The 14153-nt window shown below is 36.0% G+C and overlaps 1 protein-coding gene across 1 annotated transcript in view; it reads left to right on the top strand.

Moving 5' to 3' along the window:
* The window catches only part of GBE1 (1,4-alpha-glucan branching enzyme 1), a 297767-nt gene that overhangs the window by 272779 nt on the left and 10835 nt on the right, over positions 1-14153 (top strand). The window contains exon 15 of the mRNA XM_082840201.1: positions 8207-8324. Coding sequence (XP_082696327.1) covers positions 8207-8324 — 118 coding nt within the window. The remainder of the gene's footprint in view (positions 1-8206; positions 8325-14153) is intronic.

The following is a 14153-nucleotide window of genomic DNA, read 5'->3' as shown; positions in this document are numbered from 1 at the left end:
AATAATATTTCTATTTGCATAGAGAAATATGTAGTGCTCAATATTATTCAATTTGGTGCCTAAGAATGAACTAATAATTTGCTTGAAAATGCATTTCAAAAAGCATAGCAATCCATTAATTAACATGGTAGATTATATTTGACCCCCTCATCCTTTGAGTTTACTTTATTGTTATTCTGCATTGTACAATTTCTAAGAATGTATAGTTAAGGAAGTAAGCTTGCAGGAGTTGGAGTTTATTTTTTAGGCTAAAATCAGAAACCTACTGATGAAACAAGCACATTCTAAATTATACTAGACATATACTTTTGTTTTTCACTTAATTAAAACATGTGGTTGTCATTTAAACTTTTAATGAAAACAGTGTTCACAGACTTGAATGCACGTGTAGCTCATGCATTGAAGTTGTTGCTTTTTTCAAGGACAATAAAATTTTAATGTAAACTAATAAAAATTTTAAAAAATATATTGTACCCTTAAAGGGAATTTCCACTTGCCTTTCATTATATTTAAAATATACTTTGACTACATTCAGTAGTAAATTTCCTATTTATTTTTATTTTACCCTCTTTTAATTTTATTTTAGAAATAGTATAATATTGGGGGAGTTTTTTTTTTAAATTAAAGTTAGGTAGAGCAAAAAGCTAAATGGATATTGTCTATTGAAAGTAATATACTCATAAATGTCCATCGCCCTATAATAGTTTCAAACAAATAATGAAAATATCATTTCCATTTCCATTGGTGAATTTTTAAATCATCGTATATTCTAGATGACAGAGCTAAAGATAGAAATGCCTAAATCAGACAAGCCTCTTAGATAGCCTCATCCACCAGAAGGCAGAGAGCAGAAGCAAGAAGAACTACAATCCTGCAGCCTGTGGAACAAAAACCACATTCACAGAAAAATAGACAAGATGAAAGGGCAGAGGGCTATGCATCAGATGAAGGAACAAGATAAAACCCCAGAAAAACAATTAAATGAAGTGGACATAGGCAACCTTCCAGAAAAATAATTCAGAATAATGAGAGTGAAGATGATCCAGGACCTCAGAAAAAGAATGGAGGCAAAGATCCAGAAGATGCAAGAAATGTTTAACAAAGAGCTAGAAGAATTAAAGAACAAACACCTAGAAGAATTAAAGAGCAAACAAACAGAGATGAACAATACAATAACGGAAATGAAAAACACACTAGAAGGAATCAATAGCAGAATAACTGAGGCAGAAAACCAGATAGGTGACCTGGAAGACAGAATGGTGAAATTCACTGCTGTGGAACACAATAAAGAAAAAAGAATGAAAAAAAATGAAGACAGCCTAAGACACCTCTGGGACAACATTAAACACAACAACATTCGCATTATAAGGGCCCCAGAAGGAGAAGAGAGAGAGAAAGGACCCGAGAAAATATTTGAAGAGATCATAGTCGAAAACTTCCCTAACATGGGAAAGGAAATAGCCACCCAAGTCCAGGAAGCGCAGAGAGTCCCAGGCAGGACAAACCCAAGGAGAAACATGCCGAGATACATAGTAATCAAACTGACAAAAATTAAAGACAAAAAAAATAATTGAAAGCAACAAGGGAAAAATGACAAATAACATACAAGGAAACTCCCATAAGGTTAACAGCTGATTTCTCAGCAGAAACTCTACAAGCTAGAAGGGAGTGGCATGACAAATTTAAAGTGATGAAAGGGAAGAACGTACAACCAAGATTACACTACCCACAAGGATTTCATTCAGTTCAACAGAGAAATCAAAAGCTTTACAGGGCTTCCCTTGTGGCGCAGTGGTTGAGAGTCCACCTGCCGATGCAGGAGACATGGGTTCGTGCCCTGGTCTGGGAAGATCCCACATGCCACGGAGCGGCTGGGCCCGTGAGCCATGGCTGCTGAGCCTGTGCGTCCGGAGCCTGTGCTCCGCAATGGCAGAGGCCACAACAGTGAGAGGCCTGTGTACCGCAAAAAAAAAAAAAAAAAGCTTTACAGACAAGCAAAAGCTAAAAGAATTCAGCACCACCAAACCAGCTCTACCACAAATGCTAAAGGAACTTCTCTAAGTGGGAAACACAGAGATGGAAAGGACCTACAAAAGCAAACCCATTACAATTAAGAAAATGGTAATAGGAACATACATACTGATAATTACCTTAAACGTGAATGGATTAAATGCTCCAATCAAAAGACACAGGCTCACTGAATGGATATAAAAACAAGACCCATATGTATGCTGTCTCCAAGAGACCCACTTCAGACCTAGGGACACATACAGACTGAGTTGAAGGGGATGGAGAAAGATATTCCATGCCAATGGAAATCAAAAGAAAGCTGGGGTAGCAATACTCATATCAGATAAAATAGACTTTAAAATAAAGAATGTTAAAAAAAAAAAAAAGAAATGCCTAAATCAGATACACACATACACACACACACACACACACACACACACACACACACACACACACACCTGCCTCACTCTAACACACATACATTCATAAAACATACAGCAACACATTACAAGTTTTTGCTACTTCTATATTTGGAAAGAGAGCAGAGAGAGCAACTAAAGGTTGTCATTTATGACCATTTCTGTGGTTCAGGACAATAAATGATGTATAATTTAACTATATTTATAAAATAGAGAGACAGATCTATTTGAGACGCTATACAGCCATAACCTAGGATTTTGTGAATTATGGCTGGCAATAAATAAAATTCAATTCATGAAACATAGAAAGGGGAGCATTATGTTAGAACATTGAGGCAAGTCCTGTGCTGGGTGGTTATCTTTATACTGTTAAAAAGATGAAATTATTTTTGTTTTCTACCACCTGTTCTTATACTGCCAGATGTTTGTTCACAGTTCCTTAGAATTTCGTACCTACTGTTTTCTGCCTTTGATACAGATTCTCTCTCCTGGGGTCACTTAACTCCCAAAAGTTATTGCAATCATAATACTATGGGTGGGTTGATTAAAGAATCAGATCTAAAAATAACGTACCAAATTCATATATTCTAAGTGTACATTTTTTTCACATTTTAACATGTCTTCAATTGGGATGTGTCTTACAGTGATTATCATGGTAGTGATATTTGTCTCTTTATTGGAGGTGTATAAAATAATTCATCTTAAAATTGAAGGTGTCTTAGATTTAAAGATATATGGTAACTTACCAGCTTTGCCATCTTTATGGCCACCTGGTCACTAGAGAACTCCTTTTATTGTCACTCAGTCTGAAACCTCAGGGTTTGTACCTTACAATAAATTTCCTTAGTTTCTTCAGCAGGAGTGAAGTGAGTTTAGTGCAGAATGATTTAAACGATAGTACTTCTTACATCAAAATCCTTATACTTTGAACAGACACTTTATCAAGTGGCTGAGCAAACACAGCAGCTTTTGAAGTATTTGAAGAGCCATTGAATTTAAGAGTCTTCATGTCTTCACTGTTCTTTAATCTTATTAGTACAGGTCTTCAGAACATGGCTCTTCCTTGGTTCAAATTTAAGGACATATGATAAAATAATGCTTAAAACTTCTTATCTACTTCAACCTGTTGATAGATATATCAAATACTTAGGAAGCTCTTGAATTTAAAATAAGAAGAAATAATATTTTAAAATGATAACCAAATGGATAGGGATCTATTTGATCTCCTTTTTTAAAAGAAAATCTCTATAAAAATTCTATCATTCTTTCCCTGCTTATTTTCCCAAATTGAGCAAGGTACATTTTTTCAGTTCAATAATTTTGTGTTCCCCAATCAAGTGACCAAATGAACCAACTAAACAAGAAATTGATCTAGAACAAATGCAATAAACCTCAGATATCCAGACTCCTTAAGTAATGTTAAGAATTACAGTCCTTTAACACCAATCTTTTAAATTTAATTAAACACTCAGATGGATATCACTTTGTTTTCCTTGTTTTTATTCTTCATGTCATGTTCATTCCAACCTCTTTATGCTTAGAATCTAAATTTAGAATTAAACAAGAAATTGCCTGCGAAAACACTTTGCCTGATTCTTGGCATAAAATAGGCATCCACTTGAGGAGAGTAGGGTAATTAGATCTGAATTTGACTTGTGTCTACATCCCAGCTCTGCCACTAAACTTATTGTGTGTCTTTGGGCACAACTATTCTCCCCTTCCAAGTGTTTCCCCAAATTGGGCATCAGTTTTGTTACATTTGAGTACCATTAGTTGCACATCCAAAATCTCATTGGTTTATGTATGTCTCTCCATTTGCATTATCCAAGTTTAGCCATACTACTATCCGTGAACCATTGTTAGGTCCCTGGCTGGTTTCTCTGACTTAGTCTTTCCTTTGTTCGTCCTATTCTACCCTCAACCTTCAGGTTAATTTTTTTTTTTTTTTTTTTTTTTTTTGCGGTACACGGGCCTCTCACTGTTGTGGCCTCTACCGTTGCGGAGCACAGGCTCCGGACGCACAGACTTAGCGGCCATGGCTCACGGACCTAGCCGCTCCGCGGCATGTGGGATCTTCCCGGACCGGGGCACGAACCCATGTCCCCTGCATCGGCAGGCGGACTCTCAACCACTGCGCCACCAGGGAAGCCCCAGGTTAATTTTTTTGATTGTCATAACCTTTCTCACAAACCTTCAATGTTCTCATACTTAATTACAAAATAAATCTTAACAGACTAGCCTAGCCTTCAAAAGTTTTTGTTTATAGACTGTCAATCCTACCTTCCCTCCTTGGCTCTACCTCTCATTGCATATTGCTTTCTGTTTTATTTATAGACATTCATATTCATTTCTAATCTCCCCTTAATAGGCTATGAGTTGCATGTGAACTAAAACCACATCTTAGTCATTTTTTTTTTATATCTTGTACAGTGCCTCCTACATTGTGTGTATTTATTAAGTGAATGGGAAAATAATTTCTCCTACTTTCCTCGAATATAAAAAATAAGACATGTAATTTGGCCTTTCTTGGTGAATCAGAATTGTCATCCTGAATATCAGTTTCAAAGATGTATTGAGAAGCTATTAGGAGAAGGCAGTCTGCTAGGTGTAGGGAGGTAGCTATGAATTAAAGAGATGTGAAGGTGTTGAGATGTCCTGCTAAATCTGTTTTATCCACTGTGGAACTGGAAACCACATGAAGAAGGTAGTTTAAGTGTAAATTGGCTCTGAGTTATATTTTCAGAGGGATGTTCTTTAGTGGAAGACAGGGCTTTGTAGGGATATTGGTGCTGTGTGGGTCCCACGTCATGTGCATGTGTGTATCTGTGTGTGTCTGTTTGTGTGTGCTCACATGTACATGAGAAAGAGGGAGTGAGGGAATGCCTGAGTGAGAGAAGAGAAAAACAAAAATCCAATTGCGCATAAAACCTCTTTAAAAATGTTTATGCTAAGCAGTGTTCCTAAAAGACGGGGTTGCCTGATTTTTGTGTCAACTATGAATTGGCATTTTCCATTGGCACTTGCCATCTATGTCTACAAGGATTAAATCATGAGCTGCTGCATCTGCTGACTTTCAACACCCCCTGAAAGGAGTTCAGGGTGGAGAGCAGAAATGAGGCACTCTGTGCTCTGGGAAAAACTGGCAGATCAGGCCTTCAGATAGTTAGATATTTTCAGGAGCAATTTTATGAGCCCAATTCTTGTATCTCCTCATATATAGAAAAGCACTAAAATCCTTCATGGTGACATCTGCTCCTGTGACTAGCAGTAACCTGCACGAGACTAGCAGAAAACTTCTGTAAAAAATATGTGCTTGATTGCATGTACTCCCCCGTCACCGAAACCATATATATACTGACCTTCCCCCCTGCCTCTTTGGAGCAGTTTCTCAGAGCTGTCTGGGATGCTGTCTCCCAGACTACAGTCCTCATTTTGCCCCAAATAAAACTTAACTCGCAACTCTAACATTGTGCATTTTTTTAAGTTGACACTTGAGTATTATGTTGTAGTAATTTACAATTATAAAGCTCTTTCACAATCATTACTTTTAATCTAGTGTTTTAAATTGTTGGAATTTCTGGAGTTTAAGGGATGTGTTTTCTAAAGGACGTGGCTGTATTCCCTGGGTAATAGAGACACAGGGCTGGGGAATTCCGAAAGTGGCCACAGCAGAATTTTTTTCTTTAAATTATAGATCAGAGAAATATGTCTAAACTGATATTTTGAAACTTTATGGCTTTTGTAAGCTTTTTCTTTATAGCTATAAATTATAGATTAAGTGAGTAGATTCTAACCATTTTCAGTGTGATGACCCCTTTCAATGTCAAAAAAAATTGCTTCTTATATAACAATTGTTCTTTCAGTATCCTTGATTGAGAAAATATATCAAAAAACTTAACTACAAATTCTGTGACTTTTTAAATGAATTTATATCTCATTAATCAAAAAAGTGCATATTCTTTGAAATACAGTACCAAATGGGTATAATAACATAATTTAGTCTTCAGACAATGTACATATAGAATCCATCCCAGTCCCTTTTAATAACATACTTATTCTGTGAGACCCTAATAACACAATGACCAGTGATTATCAACCCACAGGTTGGGAATCGGTGCTTTTCATGGTATACTTGCTGTCTTCAGTCACAACTACCAATAATCTATGCTGTTAACCAATAATTTAATAATTGATACTGTATTTCAAGTGTTTTAGAAAGGATTCTAGGTCATTATTCTCTAAACTGTATGGTACTCTTTTTGTTTTTGTTTAATGCTTTTTGAAGACTGTGCAAGTATTTAATGAACTAAGATGAAGAACCAAAACTAAACTTTTATTTTAGTAGTTCCTTTCGTTCCACAATGCTTCATTTATTTACCATGCCCCTAATGATTTATTTTCACTGTGTGTATTTCCCCATTAAATAAATCCATATGCTCAAATCATGTGCAGCTCTATTGAGTGACTTTAGAATGAATGAGCTTGTGCCCAGTAGTCACCTTTTGAACTCAGTCTTTCTCCCCCTCCCTCTCCCTCTCTTTTAAACACAGTAACATGCTGATTACGGTATTAGTCTAAATTTGCATCAGAGTAGGCTGACCTGGATTGACTGAAATGGCGCCACCACTCCCAGCAAAAGTTCCTGTGGTGCGTCCATCTGCATCTCTTACCCACACAGAAGTCCCCTAGGCATGAAAATATGGTCATAGTTTGTTATCCACATGTACTTTTTTTTTTCCCATGTACTTTTAATGTGATAACTTTAGCTGTAATGAAAAGGTACAAACGTTTCTGAGATTAAATATTTATATACGAGGAAAAGAAAATACAAAGCACCTAGACACCTATCTGTCTCCCTCCTTAGGCTAGAAGAAACTTAAATTTCTAGGTACCCATTTATATTTACTTGTGTATTTTTAATCAAGTATCATTTCTAGACTTTCTGAGCATAAGTTTGAACATAATAACCATAGCTGTTATTTTGTTATAAATACAATAATGCTAACATGCATAATAGCTCATTGTGAAAAATCAGTTGTTAAGTTGTAGCAGATCACATGATTGCAACATGAATCCACCTGTGGCATGATGGATAGTATGTTTGCATGATCTTGTGCATTAATAGAAGCATGCTGCTTGTAACCAAGGGGAAAGAATGAGCTTACTTGGTCTTCAGGCCACACATGGACCTTTAGTTCTCTTCTGTGTTCCTCACTTTATCAACCAGGATCTAGCAAACTGCAATGAATTCAGAGATAGGGAAATAGTAAAAAGCCATATCAAATGAGTAATGATCAAAGGTTCTGGGATTACATTTAGTAAGTATTTAGTTATGTATGCAGAGGACACATGGAGACAAAATAGCTGTTGTTAAATATTTGAAAATTACTGTATTTTGAACTTATTCTTTATGGCTTTTCTGGGTAGAAAAAGTCCCAAGAAATCAAAATTCTGTTTAATATGGAGAAGAATTTCTAACAAATGGAATTAGTTACATGAAGAGGAAAGTAGATTCTTCATTAATAGGTATGGATGATCATGTGACGAGCTGTGATAAAAGGATAACAAGGATCCCATGGGCGTGCGGACTAGATAGCCTATAAAGCCCCTTTCAAACATGATAAACTCAAACTCAGAAATCTTAGAGAAGAAATGAGAACATAGCACAAATCATCATTAAACAGTTTTCAAAATACTCGCTTTTAAGTCCTGTCTCAGAAATGTTTTATAATGTCTCATTCAACTCCTAAACCGTTGTGGTTCCTTAAGAGTTGTACGTACAAAATTGTGCTAGATTCAGATGCAGCGGAATATGGAGGACACCAGAGACTGGACCACAATACCGATTTCTTTTCTAAACCTTTTGAACATAACAACTGTCCCTATTCTCTTTTGGTAAGTAAGATTTTTAAGGTATTTTCATTTCATTTAAATTTAATTCTGTATTTTCAAAATGATGTGTTTTTGTCCAAGGAAACAACTCTTCAACAAGTAAGCAACTTGGAGACAAGGCAGAGAGTAGGGAAATAGGATTGCACTAAAAAAAATAGATGCAATGTGTGGTGCTAGACTGAACTGGGTTTTGGAAAAACAAATAATAAAGGATATTTAGCTGACAATTGAGGAAATTTGAATATTAATAGGATTAAAAATTATTTCTCAAAAAATAAAAGGAAGGCACATTTTAGTTTTCTTTCTATTATGAATATTTCTATTTTTATACAATTTACTTTCCTTCTGTTCTTGCTTTCTCTGTAATATTTTACATTAAGCAGATTTCTACATTATTGGTTATCTAATGAAGTTTAATTTAAAAACACCTTAAAAGAATCTATATATACATCTTTTTCAATGTAGTTATTGATGACTGAATTCATTCTAGTTATAAAATTCTCTGGTTTCCTTATATTACTGAAGAGAGTGTTGTATTATATTAACTAACTTTTACTTTGTGATGTTGACACAATGAAAGAATATTGCTTTAGACTACTAAATTTAATTTCTTTTAAAAATGTAGATAAAATTTTGCCATTTGCAACAATATGGATGGACCTGGAGGGTATTATGCTTGGTGAAGTAAGTCAGACAGAGAAAGACAGATACCATTTGTTATCACTTATATGTGGAATCTGAAAAATAAACAAACAAATGAATATAACAAAACAGAAATAGAGTCACAGATATACGGAACAAACTAGTGGTTACCAGTGTGGGGAGGGAAGGGGGTAACAGCAGGATAGGGGGAGGGATTAAGAAGTACAAACTACTATGTATAAAATAAATAAGCTGCAAGGATATATTGTACAGCACAGAGAATATAGCCAATATTTTATAATAACTATAAATGGAGTATAATATATAAAAATTTTGAATCACTATGTTGTACACCTGAAACTAATATTATAAATCAACTATATCAATAAAAAAAATTAATGTAGAATTTAGAAGCTCTGCAGATTTGGAGGAATTCTTCATTTAATTTATGGCCAAGTCCACATCTGCATTATGTATGTTTTCCTTTTCCTGACTAGTTATATATCTATCTTTCTTCCTCTTCCCTCTTCTCTCTGTCTCAGATCTGCATTTTTTTGTTTGTTTCACAATAAAAGGTCTTGGATTAAGATTTAAGTCAGAAAGAGAAAAACAAATATCGTATATTAACGCATGTATGTGGAATCTAGAAAAATGGCACAGATGAACCTATTTGCAGGGCAGGAATAGAAAGGCAGACATAGAGAATGGACGTGTGGACACGGAGGGGGTAAGGGGAGGGTGGATGAATTGGGAGGTAAGGTTTGACGTAAATACACTACCATGCATAAAATAGATAGCTAGTGGGAACCTGCTGTATAGCATAGGGAGCTTAGCTTGGTGCTCTGTGATGGCCTCGTTGGGTGGGATGGTGGCGGGGAGGGAGGTCTAAGAGGGAGGGGATGTGTGTATGCGTATGGCTGATTCACTTCAACGTGGCAGAAACTAACACAACATTGTAAAGCAATTATACTCCAATAAAGAAAAAGAAGGAAAAAAAAAGAAAAAGGAAAGATTTGTTTCACTTATGTGAGGCCAGGATGTATCCCACAAATGTATGGCTTTATCATTGCTGTTAAATTCTCTCATTTTTTTTTAAGTTTGGGTAAAAGTCAAGCATGAGAATCTGTTTGGTACCCCTGGCTCCTCCATTTTTCTACTATATCCCCAACTCTTCGGGTGGTACCAGCACCTTACTTTGTAAGCTGCCATATTATATATGTCAAAGACAGTGGCATAAAATAAATAAAACGAGCAGGGATGAGCAAGATTAAGTTGTTGATTATCAGCTCTGAGGAAAGTCAGTAGCCTTAGGAAACCTAGGTGTTACCCTATGTGTGTGTTGAGGTGGGGTGTTGATGATGTTGATATGGCTTAGATAGAGATCTAGATTCATATGTATTTTCAAGAGGGAGGGCTCAAAGCTGCTAGTGGATTCTATCTCCAAAGAATGATTGCCGTAGTTTGTCAGAACATTCAGTTTTGACATGTAAAATAAGACTGATACAAATAGTTTCTGACATGAACAAGAAAATGATCTTAAAGCTCTGAAATAACCAAAAGAGTTAGAGACCCTGAGGGGTTAGGGAAGGTGACAGCTCATAAAGAGGAGTCATGGAGAAGTAGCACCCACTTGTGATAAAGCTGAACTTGAACCAGTTGAACTAGACTGAAAGGGTTTTGAAAGTTTCAGATAGCAAAAATGTTATATAGCCAACTTTCCTAAAGGTTCGTGTATCCAAAGAGGGCTCTGTTGGGAAGGGAAGCCTGGTAATATAGTAAAAAAGACCACAACATGTCATGGCAGGGAATTTGGGATCATTTACCAGCTATGAGAACTTGAGTAATTTGATCTTTTTGTGACTCGGTTTCCCTGTCTGCATAGTGAGGATTAATAATAGTATCCTGCCTACAGCAAGAGGTTCTTGCGAGGCCTAAATTAATTAACACAGCCAAGCTTTGGGGAAGCTGCAAAATGGTACTGCACATGTATTCAAAAGTTACTATTTTTGTGGCTATTCAATAATTATTTAGGTATTTTAAGCATGTCAAGACACTAGGTGCTTTGAGGATATTCTCCCAATTTTGGAAAAATTATCATCTTAGGCGAGGGCTTGCAATATTTGAGGGTGGGCAAAAAATATCTTGACATCCTTTTGATTTTTTAAGAGCAAAGATATTCAAGCCAAGTGACCAGTGGCAGCAACAGTCAAGAGATTACTTTTCAAGCACTAATTGAATTGATCTTCCAAATATGGACTGTGCAGTTCTAAATTAGCAGGTGGAATGGAGAAGGTCAGATAAGTCTCCATAAGAGGTAGAGGAATACAGCACTGCAAGCACATGAGAAATAGAACACTGCCTGTAATAGAATTCTGATCCAACTCGGTCAAAAGGTAAAGATTGGCCCTGTCTTCTCAGCAGCAGCATCTTGTTTTCAATAACTACTGATGCTTTAGGAATTACTCCATTTATTTTATTTTTTAATTTTTTTATGTTTTTTTATTGGGGTATAGTTGTTTCCCAGTGTTGTGCTAGTTTCTAGTGTACAGCAAAGTGGAGTTACCTGTGCTATACAGCAGGTTCTTATTAGTTATCTATTTTATACATATAAGTGTATATATGGCCATCCCAATCACTGAGTTCATCACACCCCCCAACACTTACCCCCTGCTTTTCCCCCTTGGTGTCCTTACATTTGTTCTCTACATCTGTGTCTCTATTTCTGCTTTGCAAACAGGTTCATCTGTACCATTTTCCTAGATTCCACATATATGTGTTAATATACAATATTTGCTTTTCTTTTTCTGACTTACTTCACTGTATGACAATCTCTAGGTCCAGCCACACCTCGACAAATGATCCAATTTCGTGACTTTTTATGGCTGAGTAATATTCCATTGTACAAATGTACCACATCTTCTTTATCCATTTGTCTGTCAATGGACATTTAGGTTGCTTCCATGACCTAGCTATTGTAAATAGTGCTGCAATAAACATTGGGGTGCATGTGTCTTTTTGAATTATGGTTTTCTCAGGGTATATGCCCAGTAGTGGGATTGCTGAGTCATATGGTAATTCTATTTTTAGTTTTTTAAGGAACCTCCATCTGTTCTCCATAGTGGCTGTATCAATTTACATTCCCACCAGCAATGCAAGAGGGTTCCCTTTTCTCCACACCCTCTCAAGCATTTATTGTTTGTAGATTTTCTGATGATGCCCATTCTAACCAGTGTGAGGTGATACCTCATTGTAGTTTTGATTTGCATTTCTCTAATAATTAGTGATGTTGAACAGCTTTTCTTGTGCCTCTTAGTCATCTGTATATCTTCTTCGGAGAAATGTCTGTTCAGGTCTTCTGCCCATTTTTGGATTGGGTGGTTTGTTTTTTTACTATTGAGCTGCATGAGTTGTTTATATATTTTGGAGATTAATCCTTTGTCCGTTGATTCATTTGCAAATATTTTCTCCCATTCTGAGGGTTGTCTTTTTGTCTTGTTTATGGTTTCCTTTGCTGTGCAACAGTTTTTAACTTTCATTAGGTCCATGTGTTTATTTTTGTTTCTATTTCCATTATTCTAGGAGGAGGGTCAAAAAAGATCTTGCTGTGATTTATGTCAAAGAGTGTTCTCTTTATAGTGTCCGGTTTTACACTTAAGTCCTTAATCCATTTTGAGTTTATTTTTGTGTATGGTGTTAGGGAGTGTTCTAATTTCATTCTTTTACTTGTAGCTGTCCAGTTTTCCCAGCACCAATTATGGAAGAGACTGTCTTTTCTCCACTGTATATCCTTGCCTCCTTTTTCATAGATTAGTTGACCATAGGTGTGTGAGTTAATCTCTGGGCTTTCTATCCTGTTCCATTGATCTATATTTCTGTTTTTCTGCCAGTACAATATTGTCTTGATTACTGTAGCTTTGTAGTATAGTATAAAGGCAGGAAACCTGATTCCTCTAGCTCCATTTTTTTTTTTTTTTCTCAAGATTGCTTTGCCTATTCAGGGTCTTTTGTGTCTCCACACAAATTTTAAGATTTTTTGTTCTAGCTCTGTAAAAAATGCCATTGGTAATTTGATAGGGATTGCATTGAATCTGTGGATTGCTTTGGGTAGTATAGTCATTTTCACAATATTGATTCTTCCAATCCAAGAACATGGTATATCTCTCCATCAGTTTGTGTCATCTTTGATTTCTTTCACCAGTGTCATACTTTTCTGAGTACAGGTCTTTTACCTCCTTAGATAGGTTTATTCCTAGGTATTTTATTCTTTCTGTTGCAGTGGTGAGTAGGATTGTTTCCTGAATTTTTCTTTGTGATCTTTTGTTGTTACTGTCTAGGAATGCAAGAGATTTCTGTGCATTAGTTTTATATTCTGCAACTTTACCAAATTCGTTGATTAGCTCTAGTAGTTTTCTGGTGGCATCTTTAGGATTTTCTATGTATAGTATCATGTCATCTGAAAGGAGTGACAGTTTTACTTCTTCTTTTCCATTTTGTATTCCTTTTATTTCTTTGTTTTCTCTGATTCACATGGCTAGGACTTCCAAAACTATGTTGAATAATAGTGGTGAGAGTGGACATCCTTGTCTCTTTCCTGATCTTAGAGGAAATGCTTTCAGTTTTTCACCATTGAGAATGGTGTTTGCTGTGGGTTTGTCGTATATAGCCTTTATTATGTTGAGGTAGGTTCCCTCTATGCCCACTTTCTGGAGTTTTTACCATAAATTGGTGTTAAATTTTGTCAAAAGCTTTTTCTGCATCTATTGAGATGATCATATTGTTTTTCTCCTTCGATTTGTTAATATAGTGTATCACATTGATTGATTTGCATAGATTGAAGAATCCTTGCATCCCTTGGATAAATCCCACTTGATCATGGTGTATCATCCTTTTAATGTGTTGCTGGATTCTGTTTGCTAGGATTTTGTTGAGGATTTTTGCATCTATACTCATCAGTGATATTGGTCTGTAATTTTCTTTTTTTGTAGTATCTTGATCTGGCTTTGGTATCAGGGTGGTGGTGGCCTCATAGAATGAGTTTGGGAGTGTTCCTTCCTCTGCAATTTTTTGGAAGAATTTGAGAAGGATGGGTGTTAGCTCTTCTCTAAATGTTTGATAGAATTCACCTGTGAAGCCATCTGGTTCTGGACATTTGTTTGTTGGAAGATTTTTAATCACAGTTTCAATCATTAC

Source organism: Leucopleurus acutus (genome assembly GCF_964270905.1).
Source record: "Leucopleurus acutus genome assembly, chromosome: 5".
NCBI classification, from domain to species: domain Eukaryota; kingdom Metazoa; phylum Chordata; class Mammalia; order Artiodactyla; family Delphinidae; genus Leucopleurus; species Leucopleurus acutus.
Note: the sequence above shows the minus strand (reverse complement) of the source record. Positions and strands in the feature narration are given on the sequence as shown.